Source organism: Macaca nemestrina, chromosome 10 (genome assembly GCF_043159975.1).
Source record: "Macaca nemestrina isolate mMacNem1 chromosome 10, mMacNem.hap1, whole genome shotgun sequence".
In the NCBI taxonomy this organism is placed as follows: Eukaryota; Metazoa; Chordata; class Mammalia; order Primates; family Cercopithecidae; genus Macaca; species Macaca nemestrina.
Window position 1 is genome coordinate 36,832,641 of NC_092134.1, and position 19,435 is coordinate 36,852,075.

A 19,435-nucleotide genomic window follows, 5' to 3' on the forward strand; every position below is an offset into this window, starting at 1 on the left:
CTCTGGTCTCACCTAGTACCACTGTTCCCTGCACGGTTAGGTACTCTAGCTATACTTGCCTTCTTTCTAGTCCTCTAACACAGTGGTTCTCAAAGTGTGATCTCTGGACCAGCAATGTCAGCAGGGCCTGGGAATTTGTTAGAAACACATATTTTTAGATTCCACCCCAGACCTACTGAACCAGGAATTCTGTGGGTGAGACCCAGCAATCATGTTTTACAGATCCTCAAAGATGATTCTGAAGCATGTTAAAGTTTGAGGACCACTATTCTAACAAGTCAAACCCTGCCATATGTCGGCTTTTGCAGTAGCTTTTTTCTCTATCTGGAATATTCTGTTATCCACAACTTACCCATCTTCCCTGACTGGCTCTTCCTTGCATTTAAATTTCTGTTAAAATTATCTCAGCAGAGAGAACTTTCCTCAGTATACAGTGTAAAATAACTAGCTACTCATTTCCACATCCCTCTGTTTTAGTCTTTTGCATATTGCCTGTCATTACCTGACTTCGTGTGTGTGTTTTTTTCCCTATTAGGTTTTATGCACTCTGAGAATAGTACTTTGTTTTGTTCACCAGTTGACGCCCAGTGCCTAGAGTAGTGTTTATCAAATAGTATGTCCTTATGATCCCCATTTTTTTCCTATATTCTCCAGAACAATCAAGCTATATTCTCCAGGACAGCTTTACAGAGCAGCTAAAGTGTTGTCTGTAGGCAAAGTATTTGCATAATTTGTATTTAATATTTTACAAATTATTTACATGAAATGATCTAGAAAGAGAAAAAAATCTTCATTTTTCTTTCCTCTTTCTTGAGACAGGGTCTTACTCTGCCACCCAGGCTGGAATGCAGTGGCATTATCTTAGCTCACTGCAGCCTCAAACTCCTGGGCACAAGAGATCCTCCCACTCTATCCTCCTGAGTAGCTGGGACTACAGGTGCATGCCATCATGCTTGGCTGAGAAGAATCTTATTGTATGCTATAGCTTGTATTATCTCACATTGTTTGTAATTTGTTTATGCATTTATATCAGATAGCCCCTCCTTATTCATTATTAAATCATTGATTATTTTGCTAGACTTAAGACCCCCAAATTCTTTATCAGGTTCTTCCAAGGAATGTACAGATCACAGGAAACTTTAGACACGTGTTCTGTATTACTAGGTAGACATTTGCCCCTACCTCCAATCTGGTCTTTGACCCAGATTAGATAGCTTGGACCTTGAGTGAGCCTTTGGGCCCTCATGCCCCATCCTTCCTCTACACTTGCAGGCAACCAGTACTAGTAGAGGCTCAGGCCACATGGCCTTCTTGGCCCATTTTTCTGGAGCCCATACCCTGGTCCTGTTCTTCAGATCCTAGCATTTTCTTGTGAGAAAAGCCTTTCACTTTAAGGCTTGTAGCCAGCTCCTCCTGTCAGCCTGTCCTTGGTTGAGAAACCTTTACAGGCAGAGGAATCCCCTGATGAGGAGGTATCCTTATGCTTGATTGTTAGCTACAGAAGAATAGTTGGCTTCATTTTAAAAAGAATGTATTCAGAGCAGCCCAGTTCTTTTTAAAACTCCTTGGCTGCTATCAGTAAAAACAGAATTCTAATATAGAAGATTAATTGTGTATCACAAGACGTATCTTTAACCTGTATCAGAGCTCTTCTTTGGAGGTGGAAAGGAGTCGTGAGATTTCCAGTAAACATTACAAAACAGGTTCTCCCCCGTGCATAATTAAATAGCTTTTAAGTATTTTATTTTTTAAATGTTTCTGCTTGGTTATGGGTCCGTGATTGTTTAAAAATTCTTTATATTAATCCCAAATTCGGGGGAATAAACTTGGAGCCTCTGTATTGATATGTATTTAGGTATTCTGTTTTATTCACTAATTGACATACAATTTTGAATGTCCAGCAAACAGGGATGTAAATTCCTTTAGACCGGGACCATCCTTTTATATTCTAAAGCATGCTTAATTTCTTTTTTTTCTCTTTGAGATGGAGTCTTGCTCTGTTGCTTAGGCTGGAGTGCAGTGGCACAATCTCGGCTCACTGCAGCCTCTGCCACCCCGGTTCAAGCAATTCTCCTGTCTCAGCCTCTTGAATAGCTGGGACTACAGGCGCATGCCATCACGCCCAGCTAATTTTTGTGTTTTTAGTAGAGATGGAGTTTCACCATGTTGGTCAGACTGGTCTCAAACTCCTGACCTCAGGTGATCTGCCTGCCTTGGCTTCCCAAAGTGCTAGGATTACAGTTGTGAGCCACGTGCGCAGCCAAGCATGCTTAAAATAAGGCACACAGGTAGTCAGTAAATGGAGGAGTGGTATGGAAACATTCTCGAGATACACTAAAATAAACAAACGGATGAAAATTTGATTGGGTATATTAGTAGTTTTGTGGTTCTTAGCCACTTTTGATTATGTAAGAAATGGATGGTTATTAGACCAACTTAAAATATTCAAGTATTTTCTTAAGTTTTTTTTTTCAGAGAAACGATTTTAATTTTAGTACTGTGTATAGGTAAGCAAAGCAGTTAGGCTAAATGTAATAATCTCTGTTACAACTTTTTGATTTGCTTTCTGTTTTGCTTTCTCAATCCTTCTCATGTGATCCTGGATCTTGGGCTGATGATGGAACGATTTTTGAATACTACGAACCACAGAGCCTATTGTGAAGAATGGCAGGCCTCCAACGTCTCACAGCATGCATTCCTTCCTCCACCAGTACACAGGATCTTTCAAGAAGCCCCCATTGCGGAGACCACACAGTGTTATTGGAGGGAGCCTTGGTTCCTTCATGGCAATGCCTAGAAATGGAAGCAGATTAGGTACTTTGATTACTTGTCTATTGTGTTTACCTTTCTGATTATACGTCATGTAAATTGTTAAGTTTTAGTTGTATAAAAGTCAGCAACTTTTATTATCTGGTTTCTTCTGTCAGATAAAAATCAAGTTGAGATCAAGAGGAATAGCAGAAAGATGGAAAGTTCTAGAGAGGTAGTAGTGCTGACAGTACAGAGAAGTAATATTTGAAAAACCTGTCCATCAGGAGGGAAATGAAACCCATAATAAATGGATGCAGTATTTCAAGATGAATGGCAATTTGGGATGGTGTTTATTTTAGGGTCATGCTTCAGTAACTTTTCAGATCATCACCATATAAAGCCTAGTGCAATGATTAGTATATATGGTTATCAGCCAAATTGTTTCTTCTTCTGTCATTACATCTTTAAATATCCAAGAAAAAAAATTTGCAAGTTTCTGTTTATATTTGTTTATTCCTCTGGCCTTTTTTGATGATGTCTTTATGTTTTTATTTTTTTTTTTTTGAGACAGCATCTCCCTCTGTCACCCAGGCTGGAGGGAAATGCAGTGGAGCCATTGAGGCTCACTGCAGCCCTGACCTCTCAGGCTGAAATGATCCTCCCACTTCAGCCTCCTGAGTAGCTGGAACTACCTGTGCATGCCACTACGCCTGGCTAATTTTTTTTTTTTTTTTTAAGAGACAGGGTCTCACTATGTTGCCCAGGCTGGTCTTGAACTCCTGGACTCAAGTGATCCACTTGCCTTGGCCTCCCAGAGTGCTGGGATTACAGGCATGAGCCACCACACCTGTCCTATTATGTTTTGATTTTAAAAATCACTTTAACTATTTTATAGTCTTCTTAGATAATTATATTTACTGAAGTTCCTAGGGGTTTTATTCTACTGCTCATTTTATGTGCTTACTCTTCGGATAGTATATTATTTCCAAATGTGTTTCTTTAATTTTGGGAGTATGAGCTTATCTACAGTGAGGTTTTTTTCTATGAGAAATGCATATTGCCTTTATCTCTGTAGGTGTATCTCTACAGAATGGTGTGCTGGAGTTGGCTCACACTAGTTCATGAGAGATGATTGTTAAATTTTCAGGAACTTTGCAAACTGGTTGTTAAACAGATATTAACTTTTAAATTATATAAGTTTACAAATAAGTAAACTAAATTAAAAACAAAGGTAATGAATACTCAAAAGTCGTTGCTTCCTAATTTTTTACCACTTCTAACTATTATCTATGCCACTGGGATTATTTTTTCTATTCTAGCTCTATGTTCAAAAACACTATATGATGGTGTGCTACTGCACATTTCTTCCCAACCATATGGTCAGTGTTGTCATGTTGGTAGCCTGAAGTTGTCCATGGAGAGAGAGGTCAGAAAACACTATAGATCAGGCCTTGGTTTATTGTTTTCTTGTTTATCTAGACCAGGGGTTTGCAAACCCTTTTTTTAAGGGGACAGTTAGTAATAAATGTTTTAGGTTTTATGGACATATAGTCTCCATTGAATATTCTTCTCTGTTTAATAATCCTTTAAAAATACAAAAAACATTTTTAGCTCATGGGCCATATAAAAAGAAGCCACACTTGTTCTAGACCTTTGTTCTAGAATTAAGACAGTGTATTGAAAATGTTAGTAATGCAGATTAAATTTAAAGGGTATTGTGCTGAAGGAGAAAAGTATATTGTATATGCAGCTGTTACATTACCTGATCAGCAAAGATATCCCTCTCCCCCCGACAGATGAGTAAAGTTCTAACAAGCCTTCATTGTTTCACATTTGTCTTGATGGAAATGAAAATACCAACTGGTAATCATGTCAGAACTATGCTTGTTTGTTAATGACATGAGTAATTTCTTGTTTGGGTCAGATGGTACTCAAGTATTTATTCAGTCTGAGATTAGTAAGCTTTCTTTGTCATCCAGTTCCTTGTGCAACAGGACAGATTTTTTTTTAAGTGTACTCTTTAAGTCTCAAAGGTGTAGCACTTTGGGAGTTGAGCCTTTCTGTAGCAAGGTCTCACTTGTAACTCAGAAACCCAGGGCTTCATTGTTTATCCCAGTGTGGAAGGTAAACCCAGGGACCTTCTCATCAAGATCAGCAGCCTCTCCCAAGACAGTGATAAGAGTCAATTTATGCATAACAGCTTTGGGTTTTCAGTCCTCTCTTTGTTTTTGCTTCCTAGGTATTATTGATACATTTTTGCACATTCAGCTCTACGTTTTAAAATATTATAGTTTAGTCAACATTTTCTTGAGGAAAGGAAGATTTTCGTATCTCACTAGAAATGGAAGGCATCATTAAATTATTTTTAACATTTTGAAAGTGTGACAGAAAAGATTATGTGACCTCAGATGTGTTATATACCAAATTTTAAGAGGTTAGGAATGAATCACCAATACATTACTTTTGCTGCCAAATTAATTTTTTGTTCACGTATCACTATAAAATTTCTCCAGAAATCTCAACATAACTGACTGAAGTGTATTCTTAGATTACATATTGAGCTATTAAAAATCCATTATCATTTGCAACTGCTTATGAATATTAATTGTTTTCTCAATATTGAGTTAACCAAGACAAAAATACAGACATAAAGTGAGTTCTAAGATAGAGTTGATAAACCCATGAGTTCATATTTCTCCTTAATCTAAGCAGTTCTCGTAATTTTATGTGTAAATATTTTAAAAAGTTAACATACTTATAAAATACTATTTTTAATTGTCTCACACATTGATATTTCATATAACTTCATTTGAAAAAGAGATCTAGTTATCTAGGCCATTCTTTGATTGTTAGTTAATATGCACTTCCCTTGAATACTTGTTAAGCACCTTCTAAGTGCCAGACGGTTGGTTAAGTTCTGGAAATAGAAAAGTGAGCAAGCTAAATCCCATCCCCAAGGATCTTATAAAATCATATGCACAAAAAAGTGTTCTTCAGTGCAGTGGGTGGGGGCACAGTAGTCAACTGTGTCTGAGATTAGAAAAGACTTCACTGAGTGATGACACATGAGCATAGTTTTGAAGACTAAGCCTGATCTCACAAGGTTGATAAAATAGGAAAAGGCATCTTTTAAAAATGAGAAAAAGCATGTGTTAAAGCAATGCAGCGTGAAACAACATAGTTCTTTTTGGAAAATGAATACGTGTATAGAAAGTAATAGTGGCAAGAGAGGAGTTCTAGAGATCTAGCATTTGTTTCTGGTATACTCTTCTTGCTAGGTTATTAGAGAATGACTGACAAATGCAGGTATATAAGTATGTAACTTGGCTGGGTGTGGTGGCTTATGTCTATAATCCGATCACTTTGGGAGGCCAAGGTGGGTGGATTCCTGAAGTTGCAGTTTTTTGAATTTTTGCAATCAGACCTTGGTGATGACCTTGAGCAGTAGGATATAAGTAACTCCCACATACTTAGTGTTCCAGTAATGGAACACTAGGCATAAATTGCTACAAGTTCAAGATGAGCCTGAACATCACAGCAAAACCTTGTCTCTACAAAAATAAAAAATAAAAATAAAATAAAAATAAAAAAATAATAAAACAAAACAAAACACCAGATGTGGTGGGTGCCTGTACTCCCAGCTACTTGGGAGGCTGAAGCAGGAGGATTGCTTGAGCCTGGGAAGTAGAGGCTGCAGTGAGCCATGATTGTGCCACTGCACTCCGATTTGGCCAAGAGAGCAAGACCTTGTCTCAAAAAAAAAAAAAGAAAACAGTATATAAGTTTGTTTTTAATATTTTCAAATGGAATTTATCTTCCTCGCCCTACTTCCATTTAACTTTTATCTCTATTAAACATACCATAACCCACCTTTATTGTAATATGTTTTTGCTCTGAACAGATTTTGAGTATTTGAAGATCATAAACTTGTTTTTATAGTTCTCGTCCAAAGCAGATATTCAGCAAATAATTTTTTGTTTTATTTTTAACGCTGAGAGTGCAGGGAGGAGAAACTGCATTAGCAGCTTTTAAGAGGTGTTTTAAAGAACATTGAAAGAATTAGCTCCATTTGACCATAGACCCAGTGACACATTATTTAATGGAAAGAATACTAAATAAGAGGCAAATGACCAGGCATCTATTCTAGCTCTGCGTCCAAGCCTTGTGACCTTTTGAAAGTCATTTAACCTTTCAAGTCTCAGTTCCCAGATCTAGAAAATGAGAGCACTGACTCATTCTCAGAGATATTATTTGCAGTTTATATTGTATACTCAATATAATATATTTTATTATAGTAATATTATATTACTCAACCCTTGATAATAACTTGAATGTTAATTTTTTTCATAATTTGAAAGTGTAAAAAAATTTCATACTACTATTTTAAGACATTTGAGTCATATTTTCATCTACTAACTGCATACCTGTGGCACCCAGAATGTAAATGACTTTTATGCTATGATTTTTACTTGTTGGCCTTCCATATTTTACCCATAGTGATAATAAATTATATATTAGAATATAGTGTATCTCTTTTAATGTTTCATTTTTTAATATAGATATTGTTCATGAAAATCTGAAAATGGGATCAGATGGTGAGAGTGACCAAGCTTCTGGGACATCATCTGATGAAGTCCAGTCACCTACAGGTGTTTGTCTCAGAAATCGTATACATAGACGGATCTCAATGGAGGTAATCATTTAAAAAATACAAATATACCTGTGAATATGTGTGTTGGTATATTTTACATATATTTACTCCACTCGATATGTATGTATCGTATATGCCCATTTAAAAATTTTCATGAAGACACGTGACACTTGTAAGAAAGTTACTTCTTTGCATTCATAAATTGCAGTCTGCGAATATTTCCACTCTTTACATTTTTATCCCAACATGGATATGCAGTATTATAGTTGCTCACATTCTGTGAAACATTTATTTTAATTTTTGGTGAAACGTTATTTTAGTTTCTCCATTAAGGAGAAGTGAATTTTCAAAAATTCTAGAAATACAGGTTGATATATTAGCAATGTCTTCTTTTTAGAAAATATTATTTTAATTATATTTTTGAGATTCATTTGGGTAATTAGCATTTTATTTTCTCTTTCAGATTTTAAGAGGTATAAATAAAATACACAGCTTTTTTTCTTGCATTATATTATAAAAGTGGGTGTCCTTTCCTTTGTGGTTCACTATACCTACTAGTCTCTGAAGCACATTTATTTCTCCATGTAAAAGGATGAAGAATTCATTTTCTTTGCTTTGTAAGCGTTGTGGTATAACCTTGAGGATATAAGTTGATCGTGACTGTTATTTCAGTACATACTGTAAACTAAAATAGGTTTCTGCAAAAAAAAATTGAACATGCTTTGAAATAAAAGTATTGTTGCTTTTTTGATGCTGTTGAAATGATGATTAGGGTATCTGTCCTATTGGTTGGTTATATTTTCATTATAAAAGGATTGCATCTTGATCAGTTAAGGAAAACTTACCAGTTTTCTAAATGATAAATTAATATTTTCAATTGTTGAAATCAATGATATATTTATGTGACACAATACTAATGAAAATATTTCTTATTTTTCTTCACCTTATAGATGATTTTTAAAATCATTTGTTTTATTTAGTATTAGGGTCTGTATCTGGAGTTTCTCATTCTTCATTGAGCTGTAATTTGTTTCCCCACCACTAAGGAGGCATGCTCTAGATTATATTATTTTTATAGTATGTATTTTTTTCTGTTTTATGAGACAGGGCCTCATTCTGTCACCCAGACTGGAGTACAGTGGTGGGATCTCAGGTTACCACAGCTTCAACCTCCTGGCCTCAAGTGATCCTCCTACCTCAGCCCCCCAAGGAGCTGGGACTAGAGGCACACACCACCACGCCTGGCTAATTTTTTTGTATTTTTTTTTTAGAGACTGGGTTTCACTATATTGGCTTCCCAAAGTGCTAGGATTACAGGCTTGAGTCACTGCACCTGATCTATAGTATATTTTAATATCTGGAAAGACTTATTTTTGTATCTCTCCCCCATATACGTATATACTCTTTCTTATTATAGAAGGTTTTTGGATTTTTTTCTGTTTATTCTATTATTGATACATTTTAGGCATTTTATTTTGTTCTAAGAATAAGCTTATTGTGTTTTCTTAGTGGTTATATAACTTATAAGATTAATATAGGGAGGACCAGTATCTTTTCATTACTTATTCTTACCATTTGGTGGCATTGTATGTTTTTATACTTAAGTCTTATATTTCTCAGTAAATATTTATGCAGTTCCTATACCTCTCCATTCTGTTTCATGATTTGGCTGCTATTATGAATAGGAAGAATTTCTTTTTATAGGGCTTAAATTTCTTGATGTGATGATATAGGCAAGATTCTTTTCAAGTTTCTCCCAGCTCACATTGTATAATTAAATAAAGTAGAAATGCCATTAACATGGCAGTAATAAATATAATTCTCTTTCCCCATGTTGCATACAGGATCTTATGTACTTGGTTAGTTATTTAAACTGATCACAGAGTTTGTGGTAGTCTTTGCCTATTCTTACCATAATAATTTTAAAGTAAATTTCAAGTTTAATTTACCAGTGAAAGGACTTAAAAATTACTGGGGTTGCAAAATTTCATTTCTGTAACACTTCGCTGTATATGTTTGCTTACAGTAAATGTTTTTGCCATGAGTGTGTCACATATAATCCATGTAGGTAACTTTGCAACTGCAATAAAACTTTACAGTTACTTATGCCTAAGAAATAATATATTAGAGCCTATGAATACAAAAGCCAAATGCCCTTGCCTTTTCTATTTTTGATTACTTTTTTTTTTTTTTAAGGATTTAAATAAGCGGTTATCGCTGCCTGCAGACATCAGAATACCTGATGGGTATCTTGAAAAGTTGCAGATTAACAGTCCACCATTTGACCAACCAATGAGTCGAAGGTCTCGTAGAGCTTCCTTAGTAAGTTTTTGGTCTCCTGTACCTCCACCATCAATCAGATCTGCTTGTTTGATTCTTCTGGGTGTAAACATTTTGAATTAACTTTTATATTTGACCTTGGAATAGCTAAATTTTATTATATTGCCTTCTCGATTTTATTATTTCCCATTCTTAAAGGTTTATTGGAACCCTTAAGATGCATTCAATAGAATGCATATTGGAATAGGATTTAAGGTATATTATATTTTATTTTTGGTAAATATTAATACGTGCTAGATATATAAATACATACTAGATATATAGATATACTAGATATGTGCTGGATAAACATACGTATTAATATATACTAGATATACAGAGAAGTACACAAACCATAATTGTACAGCTCAACCAACTTTTGAAATGTTAACATACCTGTGTAACTAGTACCTGGATCAGTAAAAGAAAATTTCAGAAATCTCAGAAACCCCGTGCTATTCCCTTTCTCTTTGCTTAGTATTCCTCACTTCCTCAACTGTAGCCATACTCTCTGCCTTCTGATGCTAAAGATTAGTTTTACACATATGTGTGATACTGTTCTGATCATACTGTTTTGATAGTATGTTTTGATATGTGGATCTTTTTAAATCCCATTCACATATATTCTTATTTATTTTTTAGATGTGTAATATTATCTTTCTGATTATCCTTATTAAAACTTCTGAGCTTTGTGTAATTATGAATATGTAATTATATTAAAATATATTTTATATAAATATATAGAATTATATACTTATATAAAGTTTATTTATATATTGCACAATATGTATCCCAGTATGTATGTAAGTTATACATATGTATTATTTTTGTGGTTGGCTTCTTTTGTTCAGTGTTACGTTTGCGAGTTTCAGCCCTATTTTTGCGTGTAATTATAGATAGTTCATTTTCATTGTTGCATAATATTCCATTTATGAGTGTACTGTACTTTATCCATTCTCTTGTCGATGGGCATTCTGGTTGTTTTCAGTTTTTGGCTATTACCAAATAATGCTTCTATCACGATTGCTGTGCATGTTTTTTGGTTAACATATGTAAGCATTTCTGTTGAGTGCTTACCTAGGAGTGGAATTGTTTCATTATATTGTATGTGTATGTTGTGCTTCCCTAGATACTGTCAACAGCTTTCCAGAGTGGTTGTACCAACTTATACTTCCATCACTAGCATATAATAGTTCTGGTTGTTCTCCTTGCCAACTTTTGATAATGTCTTTTAAAAATTATTATTTTAACTTTTCTAGTGAGTTGATAGTGGTCTCTTGGTTTTGTTTTGCATTTGTCTGATGACTAAGTTGAACACCTTTCTATGTGTTTATTATTCATCATATGTTTCTTACATGTTTATATTTAGATATTCTCTTTGTGAATTAACTACCCAAGTCTGTTTTTCTTCTCTTTCCTATTGGGTTTTCTGTCTTTTCTTATTGGTTTATACGAATTTTTCAGTATATTTTGTATAAAGGACCTTTGTCATTACATGTCTTACAAATACATTTTCCTAATATTTAGTAATTAACCCAGCACCATTTATTCAAAGGATAACTTTTCTTATTGCAGTATCACTTTAACATAAATTCAGGTGGTTGTTTATGTGAGAATCTCTTTTGGATGATGATAGTCCTATAGTAGAGATACATATAAAGTGCTTTGGGACAACAAAAGAGGCAGGAAGTAAAATGCCTTGGTAAGTTACAAACTTACAGAGATAGCAGTTGTGCTGGTCCTAGAAGGATGGGCAGAAATTTGTCAGTTAAAAATGGTCTATGAATGAAGGGTGTTCTAAGCAGAGGAAAATTTGTGTACTAAAACTGAAACCCAGAGGTTTGGGTGTGTATGTCATGTTTGGGAAATTAGAACTGATATGAAGGGTAATATGGAATAATATAAAAGCTATGGCTTGAACGGACAGGACAGATCCAGAATGAAGCCTTAGATGTCAGGCCAAGGAGTCTGGACTTCTTCCTATGTAATGAGAAGACATCAAAGGTATTTATTTAAACAGGGGCTGACATGATCACATTTTTGTTTCATAGCATTAGCTTTAGGAAAAGTACAAACAATGAATTAGAGAGAAAGACTAGAGGCAAGGAGAATTAGGAATTTATTCAAAATTAAGGGTGATGTGGCAATCAGATGGAAATAGAAAGTAGAACATAAATCCTAGGGACCAGGAAGGGATAAAATACCACCTAATATCCAGTTGGACTTTGCACCTGAAGGAAGAGAAATTGATGATGACTCTTGGATTGCTAGCAGTTGATGTATCTCCTTTTTTACATTATTGTTATTATTATTATTATTATTATTTTTTTTTTTTTTTTTGGAGACGGAGTCCTGCTCTGTCACCCAAGCTGGAGTGCAGTGGTGCAATTTTGGCTCACTGCAATCTCCGCCTCCCCGGGTTCAAGCGATTCTCCAGCCTTAGCCTCCCAGGTAACTGGGATTATGGGTATGCACCGCCATGCCCCACTAATTTTTGTATTTTTAGTAGAGATGTGATTTCACCATGTTGGCCAGGCTGGTCTTGAATACCTGACCTCGAGTGATCCACCTGCCTCGGCCTCCCAAAGTGCTGGGATTACAGGCGTGAGCCACTGCATCCAGCCTTTATATATTATTATGTAATGGAACTATTTTCTTTGGAGACAAGGTCCAACTCTGTCACCTAGGCTGGAATGAGGTAGCACGATCATAGCTCACTGTAATCTTGAACTCCTGGGCCCAAGCAATTCTCACATGTCAGGCTCCGGAGTAGCTAGGACTGCAGGTGTACATCACCACACCCAGCTAATTAAAAAACTTTTTTTTTTTTTTGTAGAGATGGCATCTCACTGTGTTGCCCATGCTGGTTTCCAGTGCCTGGCCTCAAGCAGTCCTTCTGCATTGGTTTCCCAAAATGCTAGGATTATCGGTGTGAGCCACCCCACAGCACCTGGCCCAAGTGGGTCAGGTTAGATATTCCAGTTAGATATTCTAAAAAATATTTTGGTTACATACTCTAAAAAAATAAAATCACTTTATGCTGTATATACCATGAGCACATTGTTATTTGACATTCACCAATATATAAATATGGTAAAAAGTATAACACAGACTTGATTTTGGTATAAGCTTATGATTATCATAATTCAGCATCACTACTTAAGACATTTTTTTGGGGGGGTGTGTGTGTGAGAGAGAGAGAGAGAGAGACAGAGTGTCACTTTGTCACCCAGGCAGGAGTACAATGACGCGATCTCGGCTCACTGCAACCTCTGCCTCTGGTTAAGTGATTTTCATGCCTCAGTCTCTTGAGTAGCTGATATTATAGGCATATGCCACCATGCCTGGTTAATTTTTGTATTTTTAGTAGAGACGGGGTTTTGCCGTGTTGGCCAAGCTGGTCTCGAACTGCTGACCTCAAGTGATCCACCTGCCTCAGTCTCCCACAGTGTTGGGATTACAGGCGTGAGCCACTGTGCTTGGCCAAGACATTTTTATTGGGATGATTTTGCCATTTGATTGTCAGGTCAAAGTTTTCTTTGGCTATCAATTTTTATCAAAGATTGGTACTTAGGAAAAATTTTGAGGTTGTATTTGTTCCAATGGGGAGTAAAAATTGATTTAATCACCATGTAATTTTTTTAAGCTATCATTTAAGAGCATCTTTTATAGTCTACATGAAATTAAGGAAAACAGTGCCCTCTAATGAATGCTAAGTGATTAGAGTTTTTATTTATGGTTAAGTGTTCCTACCTACCTCCCCCCTTTTTTTGTTGAGATGGAGTTTCACTCTTGTTGCCCATGCTGGAGTGCAATAGCATGATCTCGGGTCACCACAACCTTCGCCTCCTGGGTTCAAGCGATTCTCCTGTGTCAGCCCCCTGAGTAGCTGGGATTACGGGCATGCGCCACCATGCCTGGCTAGTTTTATATTTTTAGTAGAGACAGGGTTTCTCCATGTTGGTCAGGCTGGTCTTGAACTCCCCAATTCAGGTGATCTGCCTGCCTCAGCCTCCCAAAGTGCTGGGATTACAGGCGTGAGCCCCTGCGCCTGGCCTGGGCTTACAGATTTCAGATAAATCATGCCAGCTATGTTTTGGATTTTACTGATACATCCATTTCATTATTCATCTACCTTACTAAAGCATACTTTTTGGAAATACATTAAAAATTATTCTTCAAAATGAAAATCTCTACCCTAGGTTTATATTTGAACATAGGCAGTGAAGGAGGGCAAGTGAAAGTTAGGGATGGATGGAAAAGGAGTGGGAAAAAGAAATTCATTCTTTCACATGTATTAGAATTTGTGTATCTATGGATAATATATTCTTTATATACCTAAAAAGTAAAAGTTTTTTCAAAGAGATCAGGTTTTCAGCATAGAAGTCTGGACCCTAGGTTTATGTGTAAAAGAGATGGGTAAAGATTAAGGATGGATGGAAAGGAGGCAGGAAAAGAAAAATATTATTCACGTGTACTAGAGTTCATTTTTTCCATGGATAATATACCCTTAATCTAAAAAATAAAATGTTTTTTAAGGTAAAATGTAAAATTTAGCCTTGTCTTCTAGAAGTTTTAAACTTTCAGTGTGGTGTTCTCATTTTTTTTTTTTTTTTTTTTTACAAATTATTTGTAGAGACAGGGTCACACTATATTGCCCAGGCTGGTCTTGAACTCCTGGCCTCAAGCAGTCCTCTTGGCTTTGCCCTCCCAAATCATTACAGGTGTAAGCCACCTCTCCTGGCCTGTTTTCATATTTTCTAATGACAATATATAATGAGTAGTGAAAATAACATAAAACTTTTGCTTGAGTAGGAATTAAGAAACAATTCATTTTTCCTGGAGAAGTTATACAGTGGTGCTCATTGGGTCTAATATAAATTTATGGTCATCAGCCTTGCATAGATCCCCAGTGTTGCCTGGCTACTCCACTGTCTTTCTCTGATTAACTCTTCCTCTTCTTACTGTAAGCAGATGATCTCTCTTCCTACATCAAAAAAGAGAGAGGGCCAGATGCTGTGGCTCATGCCTGTAATCCCACCACTTTGAGAGACTGAGGCAGGAGGTTTGCTTGAGCCCAGGAGTCCAAGACCAGCCTGGACAACATAGTGAGACCTCCATCTTTACAAAAAATAAACAAAGCTAGCCAGGCGTAGTGGCACACCTTTGTAGTCCCAGCTACTTGGTAGGTGGGAGGTGAGAGGATCACTTGAGCCCAAGAGGATGAGGTTGCGGTGAGCCATGATTGCACCACTGCACTCCAGCCTTGGCAACAGAGCGAGAGACCTTGTCTCAAAAATAAAAGGGGGCCATTAACTGGAAACTCCCTCCTTTTCTGTATAATAAACTTGCAAAATCTACTATACATATACTCATTCTGTTCTTTGTTTTTAATTTTGAGAAGTTGTCCCCCTTACTATCCCATCTTTTCAGGATGCTTAAGACTGTTATCCCTATAAACTCATGTGTGTTCAGTCTCCAATTCCTTATCTTAATCCTTTCCAGTGACTTTTTATTTACATAAACTTACAATTTTAGTTTTATATTTACAGAAAAAATTACAAAAATTATATAGTTCTTATATATCACTTATCCAGTTACCATATTACTAACATTTTATATTACTTTAATACATTTGTCACAACTAAGGAACCAACATTGGTACATTACTAGCAACAAAACTCCATAGTTTATTCAGATTTTACTAATTTTTTGTCAGTGTTCTTTTTCTGTCCCAGTACCCTGTCCAGGATACCACATTACATTTAGTGATCATATGTCATGTTAAAAATATTGGCTATTGGATTGGTGAAGTGCTGTTTAGTAGTACTTTATGATTGATAAGAAATAAAATATTCTCAGCATATTTAGTTAAATATTAGAATAGTGGGAAAGCCTATATGTAGATAGTCAGGATTCATCAGCGCTTCATTGCCCTTACGATAATGGTATATACCCAGTGGAAGTTTTGTGAGACTGAGTGCAGCTTCAATTAGAATGAAGGTCATCCATATATAAAAATTTGTCCCGGCCACTGCACTCCAGCCTGGGCGGCAGAGCGAGACTCCGTCTCAAAAAAAAAAAAAAAAAAAAAAAAAAAAAAATTCTTATTGTATTAAAATCATAGGTTTCTACATTTTAAGAGCATATTCCTTCCTAAACAATGAATGTTTGGATTCTTCATTCCTGGTTTTACCAATGTAGACCATATAGACCTTTCTTATTTCTCAGAGCAGGTGAGAAAATACAGTCAAGTCCTTACATTTGTCAGCAATTAGAAAGATAAGATGGAATGTGGAAGTGAGGTTCAAAGTCCCACAGAATTTACCTTTAGCATATTATGTACAGGTATACAGGATTAAGGTGGTATTGTGGTGGTGATAACAGCAATTTTTTAAGACAAATTGACTCAGTAGAATAGAGATTCTCAATCTCTCCCCCTGCCCACCAAGTCTAAGGGATAAAACACATTTCTGTCATTAACAGTAACTGGGTAATTCCCACAGGGAGGGAAATGAATGTTTGAAAAAGCCTCCCTCTTCCCCTGCTGTTTCTTTTTTTGTTGTTGAGACGGAGTCTTGCTCTATTGCCAGGCTGGAGTGCAGTGGCACGATCTTGGCTCACCACAATCTCCGCCTCCCAGGTTCAAGCGATTCTCCTGCCTCAGCCTCCCGAGTAGCTGAGATTACAGGCGTGCACCACTACACCCAGCTAATTTTTGTATTTTTAGTAAAGACAGGGTTTCACCATGCTGACCAGGATGGTCTTGATCTCTTGACCTCGTGATCCACCTGCCTCAGCCTCCCAAAGTGCTGGGATTACAGGCATGAGCCACTGTGCCCGGCCCTGTTTCTTATATATTAATACATACTCACTCTTAAAATGTCATCTATATATCCTCTGTACATAGAGAAGCTTCCCCCTTTATCTCTGGTTTCATTTTCCACAATTTCAGTTACCTGAGGTCAAGCACAGTCTGAAGATAGGTGAATATAATGCAATAAGATTACTTTGAGAGTGAGAGATAGAGACAGCATTCACGTAACTTTTATTACAGTGTATTCTTATAGTTATTTTATTGATCTCTTACTCTGCAAAATTTATAAATTAAACTTTATCTTAGGAATGTATTGATATGTATAGGGGAAAACCTAGTACATACAGGTTTCAGTGCTATCTGCTGTTTCAGGCATCCACTGGTGGTCTTAGAAGTATCCCCTGTGGATAAGGGGGACCTTCTGTACTTCATTTGTTTCGGTGCTCAGTTAGAACAGCATCTCCAGCATGTGATAGAGTAATTACGTTGCTAGATCCAAAGTAAACAAAAAATTTTCCATAAGGCTTGGTATTGCTTACAAGTTACACTGAATTATAGGAATACTATTATAAATTATAATTTAATTTATATATATATATTTTTAGAATTTTCATATGCTTATGCTCTAAGAGTCATCTAAATAGGAGTTTGCTTGGGGCTGCCAAAAAGTGAAGTATTTTCTTGGAACAGTGAAATATCAGAAAAAATTCTCTTTGTCTGGAAAGCAGGATTAAGGGGGCTTTTATATTACATGAAAATATAAGCTTTGAGCAGTGGTAGTATCATACCCAAGGTTTATCCAAGGCGCAGTTATTGCTAATTGAAAATTTTTCCAAAATACCCCGCCATGACAACTTGCAATATAGTTGGCACTGGCAATTTTTGAGTTTCTACAGAGACTGAAACAACAACATATACATTATAAAGTTTATTGTGCTATTTCTTTAGCTATTATTTCTTTTTCTATGAAACTTTTAAAATATTCTAAAATAATCTAGGATGGAACTCAGTCTAGATTGTGAACTCATGAAAGTGGGAATCATATCTATCTGTCTTCTCTAGCACCTAACATTGTGCTGGGTAAATGTTGAATAAATGAGCTTTGTCCTCTGTCCTCTGAATAATTTCTGTAGGAGAGCACGTCAACAAGCTAGTCATTATATCTATTGTTAATCTTGTCGTGTTCAGCAACTAAAAATGCAAGCAAAATTTTCTAAAAATTTTATTTAAAGATTCAGTAAGTACTATTTTGATGTAATCATTAAATCGTAAGTTGGAAATTTCTAAAATGGGGGCTACGCTTTTACTTTTTGAATTAGGATCTGACAGACAATTCACTAGTGTAATTGTGCCTTTGTCTGAATTCTCTGCCTGCCTGCCTGCCTGCCTGCCTGCCTGCATGGGTGGAATTCAGTAGTGTTGTTTATTTTCTAGACTGATTATTCAAATTTAAACCTAACCTCATACATTTTTGTCTTTGCAGTCTAATTTGTAGTCCATTTACATAGTCTTTAAAGCAAACCTCGACATTTTGTCATAGTAACCATTGGACCCTAGTGTGTTTGATGTTTTAAGAACATAGTAGTGTTCATTCATTCCAGATAAAAGGATTAATAAGAAAATTTCTCTACTCCTGAGAAGAAAAAATGCCTAGCTTACAGTCTTATTTCCTGTGTGCTTCTCATTGTTGTAATGACATTTTAAATATTTTTTTCAGGAATATTCATTCTTTTGTTCATACTAGTTTGCATTTATTCTCAATATAGTGTTTTTCCCCCCATAAAATATGACACAAAACCTAAAATTCATGGCAAAAATGCGATAGTTCCATATTCATGAATTTATAAATTCCAGAGATAAGTATCAGAATAAAGATACTTTATTAGTTTCTGTGATCTTGGCAATTAGCTTTTTTTATAAAGTAAAGTGTTTAAGATCATATATAAATAGGCTATATAAAACATATGTGAATTAAAATATTATTCAGAATCAGACTGTCACGTACCAGATAGTGGGCTATTTGCCATGTTTTTCATACTGATTTTAAAAACTTCACTTGTATTTTAAAAATGTTATCTATTGTAGTTTTACTTCTTTATTTTGCATAGTTATTGATACCAGAAAGCAAAGGACTTAATACTGAGTCATGTACAATACATGGATGAATAGTGTATGATGGTTGTAAAACTTCATTTTTAATTTAATGTTTTATGAAAAATGTCATATATAGGAAAATGTCATAAAGAGTACAAAAATAATTTTTCATTCATTCAATAATACCTGTAACCGAAGTTTTAATTAGTTTACTAAAATTGAGTTAAGTACTATTGGATGTGTAATTTTCCACATGGCTTTTAATATGATATATATCATTGTAACAAAAAGATAAAAACAGTTCTTTTGAGGGGCCTCTGCTACTTTATTTTCTCATTCTGTTTTACTTTTTAAAATATTTCTGCTCTCTCAGTCCCTAGTTTTCAATCTATCAAAATTTTTTTTTCCTAAATGTTGTTACAGTTTTTTCTTTTTCATTTTAAATATTGGGTCTGTATTACATATTTAGGTATATTTCATCTGCCCTATTTATCATCTCCATACACAATAGGCAGGCAAGCTCAAGGTTTTTGAGAACTCACTTTTAAAGCATTTTCTCTTGTTGTGGGTTGTTTTTTTTGTTTTTGTTTTTGTTTTTGGCGAGAGGGTGTAGCCGGAATTAGACTTACATTGCTGCTTCTATGTTTGCCATTTCCTGATCCGTAGTAGAGCATGATTTTCAGTTGTCTTTTTCATTATATTTTGATTGGAAAGCCTGAAACAAATAGTATTTTATTGTTTTGCACGGCTTCCTTGGGAATTAAGATTGGTGAGGGAAAATATATAGGAAAAATATTTATTTT

General features: G+C 35.5%; 1 protein-coding gene and 1 non-coding gene across 3 annotated transcripts in view; both read left to right on the forward strand.

Moving 5' to 3' along the window:
• The window catches only part of LOC105483660 (cyclin dependent kinase 17), a 115,485-nt gene that overhangs the window by 73,952 nt on the left and 22,098 nt on the right, over nt 1–19,435 (forward strand). For both annotated transcript variants that reach the window (XM_011744629.3, XM_071071287.1), the window contains 3 exons: nt 2,650–2,814; nt 7,311–7,444; nt 9,599–9,724. In XM_011744629.3, coding sequence (XP_011742931.1) covers nt 2,650–2,814; nt 7,311–7,444; nt 9,599–9,724 — 425 coding nt within the window. The remainder of the gene's footprint in view (nt 1–2,649; nt 2,815–7,310; nt 7,445–9,598; nt 9,725–19,435) is intronic.
• LOC112427073 (U4 spliceosomal RNA) lies at nt 17,301–17,437 on the forward strand. The gene has a single exon (XR_003018526.1). It is a non-coding gene; the product is annotated as a U4 spliceosomal RNA (small nuclear RNA).